Source organism: Heteronotia binoei, chromosome 11, assembly GCF_032191835.1.
Source record: "Heteronotia binoei isolate CCM8104 ecotype False Entrance Well chromosome 11, APGP_CSIRO_Hbin_v1, whole genome shotgun sequence".
Taxonomy (NCBI): Eukaryota; Metazoa; Chordata; class Lepidosauria; order Squamata; family Gekkonidae; genus Heteronotia; species Heteronotia binoei.
Genome location: NC_083233.1, coordinates 58,862,636 through 58,886,892, shown reverse-complemented (window position 1 = coordinate 58,886,892; position 24,257 = coordinate 58,862,636). Strand labels below are relative to the sequence as shown.

Genomic DNA, 24,257 nt, shown 5'->3' with positions numbered 1-24,257 from the left:
CACTTGTTAAAGTCATATGGATCAAGGACTATGCAGGTTGGACACAATGTTAGATACAATGTTGGATAGGTTAGAAGGAGGACAAGACAGAATGGTATGGTTCCGCTAACACACATCCCATGGACAGTGTGTACTTGTGAAAACTGACCAAGTCACGTTGGGGGTCTTCCCCACTTCTCACCCTTCTCACCGAAGAGCTGTGTATCTGTGAGTGGTAGCTGTGGCAGGGAATCAGCTCTTCTCTGTGTCCATTGTACTTTTTGTCTTTATGGCAGACATGCAAGAGTATGGCATTAAATTGATTATTAGTTTCTGGAGCACTGCATTTATGGCAATGGGATGTGGAAGTGAGTCAGCACTTGTATAATATAGATGGATGCCATCTCTGTCCTGCAATGTGAAAGGAGCATGAGCCCTCAGAGCCAGTGCTGAGCAACAGTAGCTGTTCTGCATCACTTATGGTCATCTCTAGTTGAGTGAGGGAGTGGAAGTTGCAGCTTTTGGAAGTAAACCATTGTATTCTTTATTTCAAAGCTCAGGTGAGCTGTCCTTAAAGGTGAGCTGCCCTTCTGCTTCAAAAGCCTTTGACCAGAAGAGACTTTCCCAGTTAGAACAGCTTTACAAATAATTGCTTTGCAAAAAAGTTACTATCAGCCGCATCCCCCAAAGTATTTACCTGTCTACTATTAGCAGTGTAAGTCATTTCATCACAGCCAGAAAGGAAAAAAGCTTGTTGATATCCACTTTACAAAAGCTTTGTTTGGGGAAAACAGTCTGAATTAAAACAGTTAAAAGAACAGAATGAAAATGTGGCTGCTTTGGTATGTTTGGAAGGTTACTTTTACTGGAGACTGAGAAGAAATTGGGGTTTCCAGGGCATATGCATGAACCACTTGACATTTTTATTTTCACTACCCACTCAGCAAAGGCTCCTTGATTACTTTTCCAGGCACAAGCTTCTCAAGCAACGTTGCGCTGTTGGTTCTAGTCGTCCGCCAACGATATCACAGCCAGGATTTGGTGTGGGATCCTTGTCCTCTGCCTCCTTGCCACCTCCTGCCTCTAAGCACAAAACCACGGAGAGGCAGGAGAAATCAGAAAAGCTTCAAAAGAGATCACTGCTGCCATTTCACCATCGCCCCTCTGTCACCGAAGAGCTGTGTATGGAGCAGGACCCATCAGGACAGAAGTTGGCCTTGGCAGGGATGGACCCTTCCTTGGAAGCCTCTAATAGCAGGAAATATGAGAAACCACTCTCCCTGCCTCCAAGGCATCCAAGCAAACCAACAAATTTGAATCCTATGGATTCCCCCCATTCTCCCACATCCCCTCTGCCTCCCACACTTAGCCCCCAGCCAAGAGGACAAGAAACAGATAGTTTAGACCTTCCATCAGTTCCTGTGAATCCAGCCCTCTACAGCAGTGGATTAGAACTTCAACCAATGACCAGTGCAGAGGACAGGACAGTTCTTGTAGGCCAGAGGCTGCCTCTGATGGCCGAAGTTAGTGAGACAGCATTATACTGTGGCGTCTTACCCAACCAAGAATCATCAACTAAGTGGCAGGGGTATGTTCTTCCCTTAACTGATGATTCAGAGTTCAGGCCACCAGAACTCCAGTGTGAAAGATACGATGGCAAAATGGATACAGTCTCTGACAGCACTGCACTGAAAAGGTAACACAATCCCTAAGATTATTAAAAGTCCCAAATGTTGTTGTTTGCGGGGTGTGTGTGTGTGTTTTTGGCTGCTGTAATTTCCCAGGATGAATTTTGCACTTAAGGTAAGTGATGTCTAGCAGGAACATGGGAAGAAATGAACTCTAGAACTACTTCCAGAATGGTCTCCCAACCTGCAGTAGATGGGTTTTCTTTGGGCCTGTGCAGATATTTCTCAAACATACATGCACTGGGGTACTGGTATCTTGCCCCTCTCCACCAGGAGGAAAATGAGACTGGGGGAGGGCTATGAGATCTGGATGCCTTCATAGGAGTCTCAAAGTCAGATATAAAGTTTGGGATATAATGTTAGTTTTGTCTTCCATTGGATTGAGTTTTGCAAGAGTATACTGTGTTCTTAAAATAAAAAATCAGCACACTCTTAAGTTTTGCAATGTTGGGAACAGTGGGGAATGATGCATACAAAAGGCCAAATTCATTTGAATTGTGAATACGATATCTGACTACATGAATTTCTCATTTTGCCGTCTGGTTATCGCACAGTGCTGAAACCAAAAGTGCAGTGTGTAAAATACCTTTTGAAATGTTGATTCTTGTTGTGTGTTGAACTATTGAAAATAACATTTTCACTTTGAAGACTGCATCAATATCTCCCTCTTAAGGCTAGTAGGAAATGCTGTATTTTTAACAAGAGAAAAGAGAAATGGCATTTTTGTACAACTTTAGAAGAGGCTTGGTGGTAGTTCGTCAGTTCACAGGCTTTCAAACAATATTACTTGTCTTATATGAAAGAGCTACGTGTTCCTGTGGAAGTGTATAAGCTTTCCAATATAAGATCAAATTTGAAAGAACCTTTTCTTTTGAAGTGTGTCCTATCCTTATGAATTAGTTGTGCTGATTTACTGTCGGGGAAAGTGCTTCCGTTCCACAAATATTTAGGAAAATGTATTAAAAGCCAGGAGAAGTTACAAGTGATTATAGGTGATGTGTTTGTATTGCGGCTACTATGGATCAGTATAACATTTTTATCTATATATCTAATTCTCAATATGGACCCCTGTGTACAGATACTTATTTCAGCAGATAGGGGCCATGTGGAGGAAAAAAAGATTATTCTGCATACATGGGCCACTCCCCAAATGTGCAGAAAAAAGTTAACCAAACTTTTGAAAGCCCAAAAGTAAAACAGCATTCACTGCGCATGTGCAGAGAAGATACTTACTAAGCCACAGAAGAACGTGTTGGAGAGCTTTAGGGAGGCTGCTGCTTGGAATGCAGGACAAAGCTGCGAGGACAACTACCATGGCTCTAACTCCCCCAGCCCCTGCTCTATCTGCCAGAGTAACAGCTGTCCACACTGCCAAAAATACAGCCACCTCAAGACTCGAAATTGGGAGCTATGGAGGTTTGCAGAGCCTGGGTAAGGGAATGGCTTCAGTGGGGTGAAGAACAAACAGGGGGGATTGTCTGAGGGAGGGTGAGAGAAAGAAAGAAGGGGAGATTGACTTAGGGGGGAGATAAATAGAAACGAGAGGGGATTATCTGAGAGAAACAGAAAGAAGAGGGTTATCTGAGAGGGGAGAGAGAGAATAGGGAGTTGTCTGTTGGGGGGAGAGAAAGAATGAGAGATTGTCTGAGGGAGAGAATGAGAAAGAAGAGGGGGAGAGAAAAGGGGCGGACTGAGGAGATGGGAGAAAAGAGAAGGTTGTCTGAGAAGGTCTGGGGTAAGAGAGGAATGAGACATACAAGGAGTGAGCGAGGAAAGGGGATACCGGTAACTAAGGATTGCTAGAGAAAGGGGTAGGGAGAAAAGTGACATAGAAGGGTTGAGAGGGAAGGGGAGGTGAAGGAAGATAGATAAGGGGTGGATGCAGAAAGACAGAGGAGGGAACTTTGACAGAGAAGGGGAGAGAGAAGCAAAGGTGGTGGAATGCCCCCTCCCCACAAGTTTTTTGTGGGTCTCCCCTTGTAGCATTACTAGTCTTACTACAAATATAACTTCTATTGTATATAGAGCCACAGTAAGACTCCCAGTTTTGATTCATTTATTTCTCTGCATCTGTTATTCCTTTATGCATTAGAAAAAATATGGAACACTACCAGGGGGCCATTTTACTGTTCAAGGACATTATCTGTCTGGCAGTGCCTTGGATTTCCCTGTAAATAGAGCTAAAATCCTTATCAGGATGTTCAAATCCTTTGCCTCTTGAACCAAGGCTAAGCCTTAATGGCGATGTGTGGCTGCTATTTAAAGAGCATCTCTTCTGCCTTCACTAATGTCTAGCACTTCAGAATATTCCAACATATTGCCATGCCATGAACCTTCTCGCCCCTTCTCTGTTGGCTATTGTTTGCTGGGAGGAGGGTGCAGAAACTTACAGTCCTGTGATGATGTATTACACATTCTGTATAACTGGATGTTATTGGGAAGAAGAGGAAGGGGAAGGTTTGGGGCTGCTGTTTTAGGTGACAGCTGTCTTTCCATAATGTCTGGTAGTTTTTTGTGGTCTTTGTGCATACATATGTGTTCTACTGCAGTGTAGACGAGGGACTGGCATGAACCGGCTCACAAGCCAAAGTTCTGCATGAACTTGGGCCGATTCGGAGCCCCTGAACCAATGTTTGGGGAAGGCGCTTTCCCTGAACATTTACTGGACCTTTGTCAAGTTTGGTTCAAATGTTCAAGCCATTTAAACTTAACAGTGGAGCAGTGCAACTGGTCTGTTAGGTGGGAGGAAGCAAAACTGACCAGTGAAATGGCTGTCAGCCATTTAACCCTTCCCAGGTGATCTCCTCCTTTCTCCTGGCTGTGAGCTGTGGCTGAGAGAAAGGGGGATCCAAACTCACCAATTCTGTTAGGAGCCTCTTGGCTTGGTTCAGTTTGGATTTTTTGCATTTGTGTCCATCCCTAAAGTACAACTGGTTACTCTTAAAGCACCAGTTAGATGTAAATCATCTGTTTAGTCTCCTCCTCCTTTTCTGGCTTAAAACACATTTTGTGCATGAGAAGGGCAGAGAGACCAGAGCGTGAGGGGAAGCCAGAGAACTGCATCCCCAAATTGTGTAAGATTAACAATATTTATGTCAACTATACAAGCACCCCCACAGACAATGCAGGAGAGATAAGAGGCCTCTTGTCTGGCACACCCGTGAAGCCCTGTAGATCTCAGGCCAAAGGAAATAGTTGTAAGCCTGGGATTAAAGATGATTATGTGGATTCTGAAGAAAAGGTTGTTGCTTTAAATTGGTGTCCCTGAGGGTAAGATGTGATTATACAAGGATACAACAAATACTTTATTGGCAGCTCTAGGAAGTAAATACTGTGAATCGACTCCTCAAGTCCTGACTAAGCAGGCTTTCATAGGCTCAAGAATGATAATCATTTAATTTCAGGGGGCAAAGAGGGAGTGGGGAAGGGGGTGGGAATTACGCATGATTGCAAGAGAGACAGTGATGGCCAGAAGAGAATTTTATAGCAGAGGGATGCAACAGAGCAGATCTTGAAGACAAGTTCAAGGGAATCACTGGTTAAGTCTGTCCAAAGGTAGAGGCTGAAGAAGAAAGTTAAGGAAAGAAAGTGAGAAGCAACAAGACCAAATAATTTGTTTTCAGGAATGTTGGTCACCAAGGGTAGAAATGTGGTGTTGTGCAATAAGCATCAGGGTTTGGGAGGGGATGGACAATGCAGAGTTGATGCTAATGTAATATTTATAATTTGGCTGTGACAGGCACATTTTCAGTATGATATTTGTTTTAGAAATCTTAGGCTTGTTAGATTCCTCTCATGTTGAGGTTGGCTGTTGTTCCTTAGAACAAAATATTTATTTCCAAAAGACTTCGTGGTTTCCATGTGGCTATGTGTTCAGTTACTTATTCAGTTTTCTTCCATGTAGGGTTGGCCATCATTTAACCAGTGTGTGTTCTGTCTCTGTCTGTCTGTCTCTCTCTGCAATACAAACATGCACATGCTTTTTATTGTCTGTCTGTCTGTCTCTCTCTCTATATACACATGCACATACAGATATCATGCCTGACTTTTCAAATAATGTTGGTTAGAAAAAATACTTTCATTACCAGCATATTTAGGTAATATTTATAATAATTACAAAAACAAATCAGTTATGTTTATAAACTAATCATACTAGTTAATAAGCATAGGCTAATTTATTAAAAAAATATTAAATTAAAACAAATAAAGCAAAGTAGTGTCTATTGAAAACCAGCTTATGAAAGCCTCTTATGCAAAGTAGGGAGCAGGTCATTTCTTACAGTTTGAAAATGTAGATGGCTAATCAGAACAGCAGAGCAACAAATGCGGCGTCTATTTGCAAAATCCTCTGCAGATTAGTAGTTCAATCAGAAACTGCCCAGTGAGTTAGTGGAGTTTTGGATTTGAGGCAAAAGTTGCTGAATGTATCATGTGAAAAGCTGGTTGCGGTTTTCATATTTTTTGGTGTGGATAATTACTTTACTTTGCTATTCTCATCTTAAAGCCAGTATCAGTTCATTGAGCAATTATAGAACTACCCTTTATGGACTGCTGCTGTTGAATCAAGAAACATTTAAAGAAAGTCTTAGTGTATCAACTGTTTCCTGAGGCAAACCAGAACTTTCAGTTTTCAGTAGTATTAAATCGGTGGCTTTAGAAATAGCTGCTGATATGTGGCTTAACCATTTATTTGTTTAGAAGCGGACCAAAACAAAAAAAATTAGGTACTTTACTCATCAGTGGAAGAGGCCACAATATTTACAGAATTGTAGGGAGAGTTATACTCTATGGATTATGATGATTTGTGTACAAAATGCAGCCTGAAAAGCAGATAGCATTTTTGCAGAATTTTGAGTAGAGGTCTGAGCAAAAAAAAATAAGAGGCCTCCATTCTGAAAATCTTGTCTGAGTTGGGAATACACCCATTCCACATTGCCGAAATTATGCGATAGATTATACACTGTAGAATAGGATCTGCAGTCCACTCGCTGCATACTCTGAAGCCTTCAGCATGCCAACTGTAAGCCACACTTAAAAGCCTTGGTTGTCATGGAGAAATCTATAAGCCACTATATCACCTTGACTGCAGGCCTGTGGGCTTCCAACACAGCAAAAGGTTGGTAGCCATTGCTAAGTAGCAAAGCATACACTTCGTGTGCAGAAAGTCACAGGTTCAACCTTTACATGTTCTTTTACCTCTAAGGTGGTGGGTGTTGGAGAAGATTTTTCTCTTCATGAGGCCTTGAAGAATTGTTTCCAGTTATAGTAAGCAATACTGAGAAAGATGGACCAGTGGTCGGTGTAAGACATGTTCATAACTCTCTGCTGTATAGAGAATACACACAGAAGAACAGGAGATCTTGAATGCATGCCCAGAAATGTTCTATTTTTGTTGGGACCCAGGTTGTAGTCTGAATACTAGAACTTTGCCCCAGCCCTGAGTGCCTTTGAGCTGTCAGGCAGTCAGTTTGGAAACAAAGCCATTGGCTTTTTACTATTTTATCTCTTTCTACTCATATTGCCTCATTATTTTGGTTTACTGAACCTTTTTCTGGCAAATTGTGTGCTTTCACACAAATAAGTGTGGATTTGCAAAAACACATCTCTGTGATGGTTAGTGTCAATTGTGCAGCTGTAACTAGACCTGTAGGAATTGTGGAGAGGAGATGACTGAGACTATCTTTGTGTCATGATGCAACGTCATCCCATAGTCAGAAATGACTGGTGCTTGCACAGGGGACTTACCTTTACCTCTTCCTCAGCTGGAAGACAGATGAGGGGACTACATTTTTCATATGATGCTGTTTCATGGGGAAAGGCAATGCAAAGGACATTGTGCATTCTGTTCCTGTGAAGTGAAATAATGTCCAAAGCAGATACTGAAGATAGATTGGTACCATCTTTCCTCTGGTGTCCATTATTGCAAATGCTATAATGTACTGAAATGTTGCTGATTTTGCTAATCTGTGATACACCTGTAAATTTCTACTTTCTTTTGGCTCAGAATGTCAGTTTGCGGAGCAGCCAGCAAATGTTTAATAGTGGTGGGAGTTTAGGTATACTGTACTAGAGAAACTCTTTGTTTTAATTGTATCGAGTCAGAAAAGATTACGTTGGCTTTTTTTCTGTAAGAAAAATCTATGAATCTGCAGGACATTCATTGAATGTTTTTCTGTTTCCTTTTTCTAGGCTCTTAGCACAACCTAATAAACGATTTAAAATCTTGGAAGAAACTCCCCCAATGTTGGCAATGAATTACCTTGACTCCTTACCTCTGATACAGCAGCCTGGCGAATGCTTGGGAGATGTCAGTGATCCATATACATTTCAGGATGGTGACATAAAATACAGCTTCACTGGCACTAAAAAATGCAAACTTGGGACTGAAAGAGACTCTTTGAAGAAGAGCAAGGTACCTTGTTTTTAGAATAGAGCAGTTTAATTTTATTTATTTGGAAATGGTTTTCCATTTTACTACCACTCAGGACTCTCAAAGCAGTTTAGGTTCTGTGAAGAAAGCACTGACAATATAGTGCAGTGTTTCCCAGCCTGTGGATTGGGATTCAAAAGTGGCTCATGAAGCCTCTGAAAGTGTTGTCCATAAAGGCTGCCCTAGTCCTTTCCATTGCTGGCTTTTGGGTTTTGGAAACCAAGATCTGATCCTGGAAACAGTATCTTCCATGTTATACAGTAGCTGGTATTTTTTCCCTTCACTGTATATATGTGTTGAGCATGTAAAATGTGTCATGATAATCACTAGGGGGAGTTCCTTAGAATTTTAAGGGGGATTAGAGGGAGTAATGGGGAAGGAGAGTTCAAAGGTAGAAATGTAACCATCAAATACAAAAGCTGTGTATGTAGTTGCTTGGGGTTCATGTGGGCAGCTGTACCCTTTGTGTGATTTTTTTTTGTTTCTCAAAAAACATCTGGTTAGTTACTATAGAACATGAAATATTGAACCAGATACCTCGGTGGGGTAGGGCGGGATATAAATCGAATAAAAAAAAATAAAAAAATAAAAAGATAGGTGCCTCAGGCACAAAGAAAAAAATTTCAGCCACCCAGCCCTAAATTTGGGCTTGTGGGTCACAATATCAAAAATGTTAGGAACTTTTGGTATAGCAAACCAACAGAAAAGCAATGTAGGAATATGTTTTAAATAACTTTATCATCTGCAGTGGTGGCCCAAAGCAAGTTTTTTTGGGAAACGGCCAAGCAAGCTTCCCTGGGCAGGCCCTGCAGAATTGATACTATAAGAGGCACACAGGATCTCTTTGGGGCTTGATCCACAGGAGAGGAGGAGAGGGCTGACCCTGTAAGAGGCACACAGGATCCCTTTGGGGCTTGATCCACAGGAGAGGAGGAGAGGGCTGACCTTGTAAGAGGCACACAGGATCCCTTTGGGGCTTGATCCACAGGAGAGGAGGAGAGGGCTGACCCTGTAAGAGGCACACAGGATCCCTTTGGGGCTTGATCCACAGGAGAGGAGGAGAGGGCTGACCCTGTAAGAGGCACACAGGATCCCTTTGGGGCTTGATCCACAGGAGAGGAGGAGAGGGCTGACCCTGTAAGAGGCACACAGGATCCCTTTGGGGCTTGATCCACAGGAGAGGAGGAGAGGGCTGACCCTGTAAGAGGCACACAGGATCTCTTTGGGGCTTGATCCACAGGAGAGGGCTGACCCTGTAAGAGGCACACAGGATCCCTTTGGGGCTTGATCCACAGGAGAGGAGGAGAGGGCTGACCCTGTAAGAGGCACACAGGATCTCTTTGGGGCTTGATCCACAGGAGAGGGCTGACCCTGTAAGAGGCACACAGGATCCCTTTGGGGCTTGATCCACAGGAGAGGAGGAGAGGGCTGACCCTGTAAGAGGCACACAGGATCCCTTTGGGGCTTGATCCACAGGAGAGGAGGAGAGGGCTGACCCTGTAAGAGGCACACAGGATCCCTTTGGGGCTTGCAACCGGTTCTTTGAACAGGGGAGTTGAGCTTGGGAGTTCAGCACAGGAGGTTGAGGGGCAGCAGAAGAGAACCCTCTGGTCTGAATTTCCTGAAAAGAGACATACAAGCTCCTCATCAGCAAGGAGCGTGATGTGCTGCTGTAACATTACTGCTATGGAAATCTGCACAAGTTAAAGTAAGCATGCTGTTTCACTCTAAAATACTGTTGAACAACTAACCCGTTATGAAGATAGAAAGCCAGCAAGGGAGTGTGGGCTATGCAGTGTTTCCATGGGGCAGAAATCATGTTTGTGTGCTTGATGCATGGAGCTCTTGGCTCAAAGGGAGCTGATTCATTCCCTCAAGGCTAGGATTGCCAACCTAGAGAAGGTGAGGCAGAGAGAGAGGTTTGAGGATGAGACCATCAGGAACTTAACAAAACACTCCCACTTCTGTGCTGACAGCTCTCCTGCTGTTGGGGAGATGTAGAGTCTCATGGTTGGAAGGTGTCTAAGGAGGAGGGATGTGATCCCATAGAAGGGATCCCTTCCATTGGCGGGAGACCTGTATCCTCTTGTACTGAGGATACCTGAGGGGAAGGTGTGCTTTTAGTAGTGGATGATTCAGTTATTATGAATATAAAGAGTGGGGCCTATGATAGGTGTTTTGACTTGCCTGCCTGATGTGAAGGTTGTGGACATTACACGTTGTCTAGATAGGTTGATAGTGCTGGGGTGGAGTTAACAAGTGAACGTTGGCCCCATTGATATTGGATGATGTAGTTGTGTGGTCCTGGAGGGGAAAAATGTGTTTCTAGGCAGAAAGTTAAAGGTCAGGACCTCAAAGGTAGCATTTTCAGTTCTATGTGCAGGGCCAGCTAGACAGGCACAGATCAGGGGTCTCGATGCATGGATGGGAAAGTGGGGATGGGAGGAAGGCTTTAGATTTGTTAAGCGCTGGAACAAGCCAAACCTATACAAAAGAGATGGTCTTCACTCAAACCAAAAGGGAGTCAGACTGCTGGTGATTAATGTCAAAAAAGTAGCAGAGCAGTTTTTAAACTGATCCCACAGGGAAAGCTGACAAGAGCTGGGGAACCTCTAGTTTGGGACAAGTCATTCCAAAGGGATGATTGTTTAAACACCCATGGTAATATTGATAGGAGCATAATCAAACTTGTGAGAGTAGGATGGTGAAGAATGATCATGTGTGGAGACAAAGGGGCTGGGGGAGGCAAGGGGTTGCTGGAGAAGGAAACATATTATAGGTATTTATACTCCAGTGCTAGAAGTCTCTGAAGTGGGTGGTTGGACTGCTTGGTGCTCAATGACAATTTAGATAAAGTAGGTATCACAGAAACATGATAGAATGGGGAAAGTCTATGGCAGAGGTGTCAAATGTGTGGCCTGTGGGCCTGATCTGGCCCCCACAGGGCACCAATCAGGCCTGCCAGCAAGTGGCTGTCCTCTGCTTCCTTCTCCCTCTGTTCTTCCTTCAGTCAGCATTTTTTTTATTTCTTCAGTGCCAAGCAGCTAAGCAAAGCAGCCTCTGTCTCTTTCCCTTCCCCTTCCCTCTTTGCCAAGAGAGAAGGAGCCCCAGCCAATGGAGGAGCTTGGCTCTGTAGCTCTGCTTGCAATTGAGAAAGTCTAGTATAGCTAGAGCTCTCTCAATCAAAGCTAGATCTGTGCCAGGTTCTCTTAATCAAACAGCAGCGCTCCAGAGCCAAGGTCCTCCATTAACTGAGGTTCCCCCTGCTACCTCCTGCCTTGGAGAAAAGGGAGGGGGGGAAGAGGGAGAAAGCAAGGAGAGACTGCGTTGCTGGGCTGTCTTGATAACAGGGGAGAAATGCAAAAAGCACCTTTAAGACGAAAACACAGTTTTATTCAAGGTAAGAGCTTCTTGCCTTGCTACTCTGTGTGTGTTTGTTTTATTAAGCTTGTTTTGCCAGGGCTCTCCTGGGTTCAACTGGGTTCCCTCCACACCCATGGTCCAATCTTTCTTAGTACAAAAGCAATGTGAACTATTTAGATGAGGAGTAACAACAAAGTGGATTAGGCTGAGAGTGTTTGTCCAACACATTTCCTTTGTAGCTTGGGGATTTTGAACCTAGGCTTACCCAGATAGTAGCCTGAGACTGACCACTATACACATTGCTATCTCTCTATTCTTGCACTGCCTCATAGGAGTTGCAGTTGTTTTTCTAGGGAAGAGTATAGTTTTGTAGATAAACACATAGCCCTCAGTCTGTGCCATGGTGCCTTCACATGTTCTTGACCAGCACACAAAGCAACTTATGTACAAAAGCCCACAATGCCCAGTCATTTCATGTTTTAGGGCACAGAGCATTGACCATGAGATTTCTGTAATGAATGTCAGTAAATCAAAAGTAGGTTTGCAACCTACAGATACATACCTGAATAGTATACTCAACAGTATGCTACAGCACAGACATCGTCTCCAGATTTTGATGTAATAATTTAGAACAAGAAGTGTCGGTTATCAGAGACTGTTAATCAAAATATTGCAAGTGTGCTTATGTTTTAAGCGTGTTTTATTTTAAGTTAAAAATAGTTGTGATCTTCTTCGTGGTCTCTGTGCATCACACTGATGGGATTAAGGCGCCTGCGCCGATCACGATCGGTAACTTCAAAAGCTACGGATTTCCGCGCCCCAGGCCCGGTGCGCATGCGCAAAGCCCCCACTGCGCATGCTCACCCGGCCCCGGAGCGGACATCCCGCCAGTTCTCTTCTGACCGCCGCTTGGATCAGTCGATCTTCCGCTACGGTCAGTGCTTTTTTCATAGTCTATATTAGGATTGTGGATTTCCAGATCTTTCTTATTTTCTTTCTTGTTTTAGTTTATTGTTTTTGCTAGTATCCAGGAAAGGGGCCAGTTTTGGGCTTTCTTTCCGTTTTCGCTTTCTACCTCCCCGTTCCTTCCCCCCCCCCTTTTCATACTTTCCCGCCACGCATGGAAAGACGTTGGGGATTTTTCCGGAGGTGTACGCGGTGTGGCAGCAAGATAGCCCCTCCAGACGGACATTCTCTCTGCCTACTCTGCCTGGGAGAGTCCCATATTCCTGACTCCTGCTTACACTGCTCGAAGTTTTCGAAGCAAACAAAGAAGAACCGTGCAGCCTGGCTGGCCGCTGCACTAATGGAGAAGGCTCTTTCACCAAAAAAGATGTCGACCACACCAAAGCCGTCAATATCCAAGTCGGTCAGTACCGACAGGGCCCTTACCGACGCCGATCGCCCCAGAAAAAGAGCGGGCTCGGCACCGAAGTCGGACTCCTCTACGCCCGCAAAACGGCCTAGAGAGGAGAAGGTCGCCCACACCGAGACGAAGAAGAAAAGGGCAGATAAGCCCAAACTCAGCGGGCACTCTATGTCATCCGCTCCGACGTCGCCATCCATACAAGCGACCGGAACGATTCCACCTCTAAAACTTTTCGCCTCTCCGAGTCGTCGACTCAGCCCACCGGCACTGTCGTCCATGTCGACACAAATAGCGATTTCGTCGGACTCTGACCGCGACATCGAGCTCGCTCAACGCTCGGGAACGGAACAGAGTCCTATCGAAAGTCATCGCCTGCGAACTCCGTCCCCTCAACCTAGGAGAGACGAACCGCGCTACTCCCTTAAGGGGTCGGTCGCAAAGCCCACGCAGACCTCTCACCCCTCGCCATCGCTCCCGAAGCACCCGCCGGGATCGATCCGACAGCCGCTCCAGAAGCCCTAGGCGTCGACACCGATCGCGATAGTCGGCCGAAGCTAGATCGCCAGTCGATCGTTCTCTGAGACCGAAGCCTAGGGAAGGCTCACCTTTGAGGAAACCACCGCCCCCGATACCGTGGGACCAGAGACAATGGCAATACTTATATGGATCGTATCCGATGCCTTCAGTCTTCCCTTGGATGCCCCCCAGGCAAATGGACTGGGACCAACAATCTGAAGCGTCAGTGAGATCAAGAACATCCTACCATACACCGAGGCATACACCATCGGCATCGCTGTCAAAACCTCCCAGTACCGAAAAGCCCCCTAAACAGGGAAGCTCCCCTCGCCCTCGAGGACAGGAAAAGGTGACCCCGGAACCGAGCCAGACTCCGGATACACCCCGTCCCAGGTCGGAGCACTCAGAATCACCAGACGACTCTAAGTCAGAGGAAGAATCTGCCTCAGAAGAACAGGGCACTCCCTCCTTCTCAGAAGGTTGGGGAAGAACAACCCATATCCCCCTCCGAGGACCTCAAATCCTATGGGGATCTCATCAAAAGAATGGCCCAGACTCTGGCCCTGACGACTGTCCAGCCACAACCGGTAGTGACAGACAACGTCTTTGACGTTGTACAACTCGACACCTCCACAGCAGTGGCATTACCCCTGACTACAGTCATGCTACACACTGCCAAATCCGCAGGGGACAAGCCTGCATCGACACCGATATCTTCACGCAGGCTTGACCACATGTATAGAATTCAGGAGTCTACGGATGAATTTCTGTTTAACCACCCTAAGCCAAACTCGGTGGTAGTTGCCTCCTCTTCCAAAGCTAGGAAGACCCATTCTACCCCCCCCCCCCCCTGACAGGGAGGGTAAGAAACTGGACAACTTGGGCAGATGATTTTATACAGCGGGTTCGCTGGGTGTAAAGATGGCAAACTACAATGCATGCATGGGACGCTACCAATATGCTTTGTGGGACCAACTTTCCTCTATTTTGCCCACTCTTCCGGAACAAGCGAAGGTAGCTGTCCGGAAACTGCAAAAAGAAGGAATTCAACTGGCAAAGCAACAGATAAGCTCCGCTAAACATGTGGGTGACGTTGGGGCCAAGACCATCTCATCGGCTGTGACACTCAGAAGACACTCCTGGTTGAGGTCAACAGCCCTCCAACTAGACACCCAGTCCTACATAGAAGACCTGCCTTTCGAAGGCAGCGGACTATTTAGTGCTAATGCCGACACCGTATTACAAGAAATGGATAAAAGCATTAGGACATCGAGAAATTTAGGGGTGTCCACCTCATCCAAATCGCAGTCCAAACGACCTTGGTCGAAAACCTGGAACAAGAAGCCATTTTCGAAACAACAAGGGGACCAGCAGTGGAGACCAAAAGGATCGGGCTCATTTTCTAAGACTCAGTACAGCACCAAAACTAAGTACTCCCCAACATCAGCGCAAACTCCCCGCCAAAAGGGAAATCGACAGCCCAAACAGGGCCTTTGACTGCCCCCCACCGTATTTTTCCCCATCCCCGTCCCCTGTGAACCAGACAAGACTCTACCCCTGTTTCCCAGCCTGGACCAAAATTACGACAGACAAATGGGTCTTGTCTATAATTCAATTAGGCTACCAAATAGAGTTTCAGCAACAACCTTCTGTCCCTACAGTCGTCTACACTACTCCCTCTCCGACACTAAGAGAAGAAGTACAAGCTCTTCTACACAAAAATGCAATAGAATTAGTCCCACCAAGTCAGGAAGGACAAGGTTTTTATTCCCGTTATTTTATAATCCCCAAGCGGGATGGTGGCCTCCGACCTATCATGTACTTGAGAGCTCTCAACATCTTCATTGCTCATCAGAAGTTCAGAATGACCTCTCTGCAAAACATTCTACCTCTTCTCAACCAGGGAGACTGGATGGCCACGGTGGACCTGCAGGACACATACTTCCATATAAGTATCCACCCAGAACATCGGAAGTTCCTCAGGTTTACTATTGGGAAGTCCCACTTCCAATACCGGGCTCTGCCATTCGGCCTCTCAACGGCCCCAAGGGTCTTTACGAAGACCATGGCAGTAGTGGCAGCGCATCTGAGACTGCAAGGGATAACAGTATTCCCTTATATAGACGACTGGCTACTGGTGGCAAACTTGAAAGATCGTCTACTACATCACATCCAGAACCTTGCCCCTCTTACGGGAATTGGGACTACAGGTCAACAACAAAAAGTCACACCTCCAACCCTGCCAAAGGACGCAGTTCATCGGAGCGATCCTAGACACACGGAGGTGCAAGGCATTCCTTCCGCCAAACAGAGCGTGCGACATCATCTCGTTAGTGTCGGAGTTCCTCTGCAACCCAACTGTGAGAGCGAGACAGATCCAACGTCTTCTAGGGCTGATGGCCGCAACCACTTCGGTCATAGTGTTCGCAAGGTTCCACATGAGAATCCTCCAATTGTGGTTTATCAGGACTTTCAACTGTCTGACGGACCCTCCATCACGCAGAATGATCATCCCAGAACCAGTCCTACTCTCTCTAAGGTGGTGGCACCGGAGACAACATCTAATAGAAGGAGCTCCGTTTCACAGGACAGCTCCATCCCTGACCATAACCTCAGATGCGTCCCTGTGGGGATGGGGGGCACATCTGAACGGCATGTGCGTAGGAGGCAGGTGGCCCCCATGCCACCTACAATTTCACATAAACTTTTTAGAGCTGTTGGCAGTTCATCACGCCATCCTCTCCTTCCGGAAACTGCTTGCCAACAAATCAGTGGCAATCCTAACGGACAACACAACAGCCTTAGCCTACATAAACAGGCAGGGAGGCACGGTGTCCCGGAAGCTATGCTTGCTAGCACTGCGCATATGGGAGATATGCAGGGAAACAGACGACGCTAACTGCGACACACCTCCCGGGCAATCTCAACGCTTGCGCGGACTCCCTAAGCCGAGGAGGCGCCATGCTTCACGAATGGGAAATAAACTGGCAATTCCTTCAACCAGTCTTTCAGAAATGGGGAACCCCGGAAGTGGACGTATTTGCTACTCGCAGCAATGTGAAGTGCAGGAAATTCTGCTGCAGGGGGGGAGCAGACCCAAAGTCGTTGGGGGACGGCCTGTTATTCCCGTGGAGGGGGCAACATGTCTACCTATTTCCCCCTATCCCGCTCATCACCAGGGTGGTCCACAAGATCCACAGCGAGCAGCCGCGGGGGATCCTCATCACCCCTTGGTGGCCGAGACAACACTGGTTCGCCCCAATACTGAGCATATCCAAAGGGGTCTTTCACCAATTCCCACCAGCCTCAGATCTACTACTGTCGCATCGGGGACGGGTGACCCATCACGATGCACCGCACCTGAAATTAACAGCGTGGCGGCTGTGACAGTTCCACTCTCGGCCAGGGCACAAGAAGTCATCCTTAACTGTCGGAAGCTATCCACTCGAAGGTCCTACGACTATAAGTAGGCCAAGTTTGTGGACTTTGCATCCTCTACCGGGACAGACCCCTCTAGAATAGGTCTTCCCACTGTTTTGGACTTCCTCCTTGCCCTAATTGACAAAGGATTAGCAGTATCCTCAGTTAGAGTGTATCTGGCGGCCATATCAGCGAATCATGTACACATAGAAGGTCACTCGGTGTTCACCCACCCAGACACAAAGAAGTTCCTTCGTGGCCTTGCTAGACTTTACCCGGCAATAAAGTTTCCAGCCCCTGCGTGGGACCTCCCGGGGGTCCTACAGGCCTTGTCGGGAAAACCCTTCGAACCCATGGCTACATGCCCACTCCGGCTGCTCACATGGAAAACGGCCTTCCTGCTAGCCATCACTTCGGCTAGGAGGGTCGGTGAGCTTGCCGCTCTCCGCTGTGACAACCCATACTTGCGTTTTAGTGCGGAGGGAGTCTGGTTGAGACCGGATGTCCGATTCCTCCCAAAGGTGATATCCTCTTTCCATTTAAATATGGAAATATATCTACCAGTATATTTCCCGAATCCTACAACAGACGCAGAGCGTAGACTCCATGCACTCGATGTCAAGAGAGCGCTATCCTTTTACCTACATAGAGTGCGGCCACTTCGTAAGGACTCCAGACTTTTTCTGTCCTATGCCCCGGCATCACAGGGCGGCAGGGTCTCAGCCCAAAGAATCTCGAAATGGATTACAGAGACCATAAAACTCTGTTACTTAATAAACAAGAGGCCCCTGCCTGGACCCATTAGAGCTCACTCCACCAGAGCGATGGCCACTTCGGCAGCCTTCATGAAGGGAGTGCCTCTGAGAGACATTTGCGAAGCAGCCACATGGTCCTCGCCGCATACCTTCGTCAGACACCATGCGTTGGACCTGAGATGGCATCGAGGCTCTTCAGTTGGCCGGGCGGTGTTGCAGTCGCTGTCTTGCTGATGGACCGTGGCACCCTCCTCCAGGTAGGATATTGGCTTGCTAGTCTCCCAACAGTGTGATGCACAGAGACCACGAAGAAGATAAACAGGTTGCTTACCTGTAACTGATGATCTTCGAGTGGTCATCTGTGCAGTCACACTACCCGCCCTCCTTCCCCTCTGCTGCCGGTCCATCAGTGGATTGTGCAGCGGTCAGAAGGAACTGGCGGGATGTCCGCTCCGGGGCCGGGTGAGCATGCGCAGTGGGGGCTTTGCGCATGCGCACCGGGCCTGGGGCGCGGAAATCCGCAGCTTTTGAAGTTACCGATCGTGATCGGCGCAGGCGCCTTAATCCCATCAGTGTGACTGCACAGATGACCACTCGAAGATCATCAGTTACAGGTAAGCAACCTGTTTTTTTTCTGTGCCCTATGAAGTTTATATTTCCACTACCTGGCATTACATTTTATAACACACATGGTCTGGCCCGGCAGGGTCTCATTCTGTCAGATCTGTCCCCCATAACAAATGAATTTGACACCGCTGGTCTATGGGATACAGTCATTCCTGGGTAAAAGTACTATGGGCAGGACAGGGAGGGACAGGTTAGTGAAGTCGTTGCAGGCTACATCAAAGACAGCACAGAATCAAAAAAGTCCGAAAACATCAGGAACATTAATTCCCCAACAGAAGTGATATGGGTGGAAATATACCGGCCCCAAGGTTACTTAAAGGTGGGGGTGTACTGTTGTTTATCTGATTGAACGCTTGAGGCTGATCTTGAGATGGAGAAGGAAATAAGGAAGATGATTAAAGCAGATGATGTTATGAGAGTAGGAGACTTCAGCTACTCTCGCATTGACTGAGTCATGCTGTAGAAATGAGATTCCTAGACATCATAAATGACTACACTGGCAAGTTGGTCACAGAGCCATTGGGTACATTCACACTACACTAAATAATGCATTTTGCAACTGGATTTTTACTGTGTAAGAATAGCAAAAATCCAGTTGCAAAACACATTATTTAGTGTAGTGTAAACAAACCCATTGACTTGGTTCTGAGCAAGACTCAAGACCTTTTAACAGATGTAGATGTTGTTGCAACAGTTGGAAACAGCAATCATAATAAGTTCAGCATTCATGTCAATGGAAAGTTACTCTTAAAGTCCAAAATTATACCATTTAATTTAACTGGTTAACTATGATTTGCATTTAACCATGCCAACTAGAGTTCCAAATGAGTAATAAATCACTGCTTGGAATTCCGGTTTGTAGAGCAAGCAAAGCCTATAATGTACCACTCCATATTTGCTGGAAACTCAGAAGCAAGCAATTGGCTTGCCATGTGCTATGGCAGAGGAGAAAAAAGATCAAGTTGACCTGAAGCTATTTCAAGGGTTTGCTTATGGTGATTCCCTATTATGCCTGAAATGAAAATCTCTGCAATAAAATAGCTCTGCAGTAGGCAGGGGTTGGGGATCCATGTGATGGACATGTAGCTACCATTTATTTTGGTACATATGAATAGCCTTGCAATTCTGGAAAGCAGTGATTCTTTCATATTTGTTTAAACCTTTCACTTCTACAAGCACAGCTTTAAAATATGATTTTGAAGAGGCCACAGTCTCTGTTATTTTCTAGTATTAATCGCAGGGCAATTTCACACTGGATGTGGGGAATGTTTTCTGTGTGGCTTTTGTTACTTTTGAGTTGCAAAGTGTTGAGTTTATTGGCCATTCAAAGCAAACATAAGGCAGAAGTGTTCAAACTACAAACACACCTTCCTTTTCTTAAACCTGTCTCCTGGATATCCCAACCTTTGATACAAATAGCATTGTGTTATCTTTGTTTATAGTCAGAAGATGGAACTGTAACTAAGGAGATTTCTGCATCCGGTCATTCTACCACCATGCCAGATGGGAAAGATGCAATGTCCATATTCAGTTCTGCTCCTAAAACAGGTACATGAAAATCTCTTTGATGCCTCCTGGAAAGAATACTAGAGAAAATCTCATCAAGATTCATTGCCATAAACTTTGAATTCATTCAGAGTTCATTGCTATTGCCATAAACTTCGAACCATAAGCTGTGAACTGATAAAAAGAAAACTGGGAGCTGTAATAATGCTGTTCAGCATCTGAATATATATTCTACTCACCATCCACAGTCATCACATTTCAGTGGAGGCTCATATTATTTCTAGTGTAAACTTCTGAACTCTTGAGTTACTTTCTGATGTTTTCTTGCTGTTTAATTTGCTGTGCCTTTCATGTTTTCTGCCCTAATCCTGAAGCCCTTAAGGATTTCCCCCCCTTTTCTCTCCTAGACACCCGGCAAGATAATGCAGCAGGCCGAGCTGGTTCTGGTAGCCTCACACAAGTAACAGACTTGGCCCCATCACTACATGATTTAGACAACCTCTTTGATAATTCAGATGAAGATGAGCCTGGAGTAAGTGTATGATGAGTGAAGCTGTGCTGTGTGTACTTTGTGGCTTAATAATATCTGATTTGTTTGGGGGAGTGGCAGGCTTCATTTCTTCCTTCTTCATATTGCCCCAGGGAATGAATTAGGGAGGGAACTAGGTAGGGAGCGTCACACAAGTTCCCTTCCTCTGATCTCAGAGAAGGCATCTATAATAGGAATGTTCCTTCCAGTATAACTGATAGCATAGTCTTTTTTTGTGATCACAATCTAGGTTTTGTATTCAACAATGGTGCCTGTGATAGCAGATGCTTTATAGTGTTTGCTATAATTTCTCGTTATCAGATAACAGAATTGGCATGTTGTGATGCCAAACTCATGAAGGTTAACTGTGCACTTAATATATAAAAGGATATATAGACCTTTAAAAAGTGGAATAAACAGGAACAAGTAAATGACTTGTTATTGTTCTCCAATTACAATTTTTTCCATCAAAACAAAAATGGCTATATATGGCTAGATACTGTTGTCTATTCAGGAATCAAAGATATCACCTTTTCGATATTGGGACGAGCTCTGAAATTCATGCTGTAATCAAGTTAACACCTTAACTTTTTTTGGTGAGATTTATTTATTTCTTTAACTTCTCTACCCAGGCTGTATCTCCTGCCCTGCGATCATCAAAAATTCCTGCAGTGGGAACTGAAGAACGCCCTCTGGGTAAGGATGGCAGAACAGCAGTTCCTTATCCACCAAGTGAGTAGCAGAGTATGACAACAAGTTTGTTCACAGATTTGGTCAATTGCTAGAGTTTCCCCTTTCTTACAGGACTGCCTAAAATGAGAGAATAAAAAATCAGGATGTTACTTTGTATAGCATCTTTCATTCCAAAATTGGCTAGAGACAATTTAAAAAGTCTATGAATTAAAATGTAATTACATTTGCTCATGTGGGCTCTTCTTGATGAGGTCTCAATCCAAGCAAGATGGCTCTTGGTTTCTGTCTGTGATGAAAGTTGGTTGTTGGTAGGAGGAGGGAAAGCTGGTCACTGAAAGCCATCTTTTAAAAGAAATGTTTTGCAAATATGCATTAATTTGTTAATCTGAGCAGTAATTGGGTGATCTGGGATGTTTTCTTACTGTCTTCTCTCTGGACACTGAAAGAAATCTTTCATGTTGAAATAGAAGCTGCTTCTGTATTCCTAGTATAGGCTGAGCAGCCACTCCTCTTCCATACCAGTATTCACAAAAATCATCATTGGTCTATTAGCTGCTCTGTTGAGGCAGAGTATCGCTTCTCAAATATGATTGTACAAGAACAGTGAGGGAAATGTAATTATTTTTAATTTGAGCTGTCTTCGTTTAGAAGCTATTAATTTACAAGTGGAGGTGGAATTTACTGTGTATAATGGAAGCCAATGGTGTCTAATTGAAACTGTATTATATATCTTCATTAAATCTGTAGTGCAAGAGAGAAGTTAAGGCTGTCAGTTACAGCTATTAGTTCTTAGTATGCCTTTAAACAGCTTTGGTGAATTCAGAGGGCATTAGGTTGTGTGATGCTTCTGTATCTTGCACAAATTTGTGTAGATTTCAATGTTGTCCTTTTTTATCCAGGCAGAAACTGCAGGTAATTGGAGATTTGTCTCAGAACTGCAATTCCTCCCCCCTCCCCCCATCCCCATGTACATGATATGCTTTAGAAATGTTTTATGTGTATTTGGAAATAGTGTTTTGTGTGATACGAACAGATGTCATTGTGAATTACAAGATTCTTAGCTTCAGAGGAAAAGGAACTGTGGCTACTCTAAGCAGAAATCTCACTCCACTGCAAATCATTCTTGAATGTTATCTCATTAACTCTGGCTGGTAATGAGAACAAATTGAGGGGAAAAACCATGGTGTCACAGGGATGAGTCAGAGAGTTTTATGGACCCATAAAAACAGTGCTGATTTACTCAAATGCAGAACTATGAAGTACACAGAGATTGGATTTTGACAGTTTTAGTAGATCTATAGCTTCTTAAAATATGCAAGGCTTTCTCAAGCATGACACATATGAAAATGAATAATAATACCCAGTCAGTTCTATGGGTTTATTTAATTAAACATTTATCTTCTTTTTTATGACACTGCATTGCAGATTTTTTTTAAATGTGGGGGGACACCCCAAAAATGGTATATTGTAGAGCAGTTTGGGAAGAGTTAAACAGATAGGACTTGGCCCATGGTGTTACCTTTAGGTGGAACAGTTTCTGTTTAAGATCTGGAAAGAAAAGGTGGGAGGAGAGAAATGTCAGACGATTCAGCAGCAGGACCTGTCTTTTTCATAGTGCACACTGTGATGAGTTAGAAATCTAATCCTTCTGTGAAGGTTTTTCCATTAGATTGTTGCCCCAGAAACCCCGAAGGTTATTGTCACTGAGAATGTATGAGGACATCAGATGTGAGTTGCATACTTCACATGCTAGATGCTGGGCAGGGGTGTCTCAGTGGCAGTTTTGCTGCTAAGCTGGCTCAGATTGGTTGTGGGGCCTGCAGGAGAGAGATATGATAGAGTTGCTTTTGTAATCTGTGCTCTTAATGTGTGTGTTCACGTAAGGTTTATAGAGTTATGCTATGTCACCAACATCCATTGCCAGCCATGACTGAGAATTCAGCCAGGACTGGAAGCCCTGCTTATTTATGTAGCTCACCTGAATTGTGCCGAGAGAGAATGCAAATACCTGCTGTTTACATGATCCATTTCTTTGAGTGCCTTCCTCCTTCCCCACCCCCCATTACTTGAGATACCAGCAAGCTGATCTTCCTGCAGTGGTGGGATCATTAAAGGTTTCGCGGTCTCTGCCAGTGAGATTTGGCAGGATAGCCTTGGAGATTAGTTCCCTCATAATACTACCCAGCCAGTTACTTCTCCTTCTCCTGTAGAACAGAGTGGTGTCACTGAGAGAAACCAGCAGCATTGTTTTTAGAAAACAGCAACAGAAAGGATGTTTCTTTTGCCTTCGCAGCCTCAAGAGTATATAATTTTCTTTAACTGTTCATGGGATCAGCTGTTAGGATGAATGATGCCTCTTTGGTACTTGTGTCTTACTGATTTGCTTTTGTAGTGTATTTTTTTTCTTTTTATTACGAATTTCTTAAGACCTATAAAATATTTTTATAAATAAGCAACATTGGGAAATTATGCTTGTCTGCGTATGTGTATTGATTGATGGTAGAGTCTGCTCAAACACACCCTTTAAAAACCTGCGGTGCATGTTATCACTACTAATTTGAAAGCTGACCCTGTTAAGGAAATAAATAAATAAATATGCTTAATAAATGTCCATTAGGGGAAAAAATAATTTTTGCTAGTTAGAGGGCAACAATAGCAGGGTTTGTAGAGCAATTTCTTCTGATGCTTGCCTGGTCTCTCAGAGATGTCTTGAGGCAAAACTTCTTAATTACCAAATTCCATTTTAGTGGTAGGAATAGCTTTCTTTTGTAGTCTTTCTAAATTAGGTTATGAGGCTGATTAGATAGGGAATTTCACAGGTTTTTAATCCAAAGTAGCACTTGAAGCATTTGTCTAGCTTTGGAAGAAACTTCTGTAATCCCCTCTCTCCCTCCACCCCCCCCCCCAAAGATTTGGGGTAAACTTGTAGAGGAACAGTTCACTAGGTTTCACTGCTGTATCTACTCTACTGTGGAAGCCCCTTTTAAAAGCAGTGGATATTTATTCTGACAAGGGCCTGAAGAATTTTGCCTGAAAGTTTCCTAGTCAGTTTTGTGACATGTTACTTATTTGTAATGCAGAGCACGGGAGCAGTAAGAAGGGCTTTTCCTTAGCTACTTTTGCTCATTGTAGTGTTTTGAGTTTGTCTTTAAAAAGTATTTCCCTGTGCCTGTAAGGATTCAGCAGGGAGCACACTCCAACTGCTTGAACTGAACACTAGACACAAGCATTGTCTGTGGGATTTTGCCCTTACATACAACTGATTTGTGAGGCAAAATCTGAAAGCCTGCCATCTTTTACTCTCTCAGGGTTTAGCTTTGTATTTTTCTTTTCTGTTCATGATCTTTTGAACATCTTGGAAGGTTGAATTTTAAGGCCTAAG

The 24,257-nt window shown here is 44.6% G+C and overlaps 1 protein-coding gene across 2 annotated transcripts in view; it reads left to right on the top strand.

The window, feature by feature from the left end:
• The window catches only part of MED13L (mediator complex subunit 13L), a 287,857-nt gene that overhangs the window by 219,103 nt on the left and 44,497 nt on the right, over nucleotides 1-24,257 (top strand). For both annotated transcript variants that reach the window (XM_060250117.1, XM_060250116.1), the window contains exons 10-14: nucleotides 950-1,675; nucleotides 7,857-8,079; nucleotides 19,590-19,695; nucleotides 20,061-20,185; nucleotides 20,815-20,914. In XM_060250117.1, coding sequence (XP_060106100.1) covers nucleotides 950-1,675; nucleotides 7,857-8,079; nucleotides 19,590-19,695; nucleotides 20,061-20,185; nucleotides 20,815-20,914 — 1,280 coding nt within the window. The remainder of the gene's footprint in view (nucleotides 1-949; nucleotides 1,676-7,856; nucleotides 8,080-19,589; nucleotides 19,696-20,060; nucleotides 20,186-20,814; nucleotides 20,915-24,257) is intronic.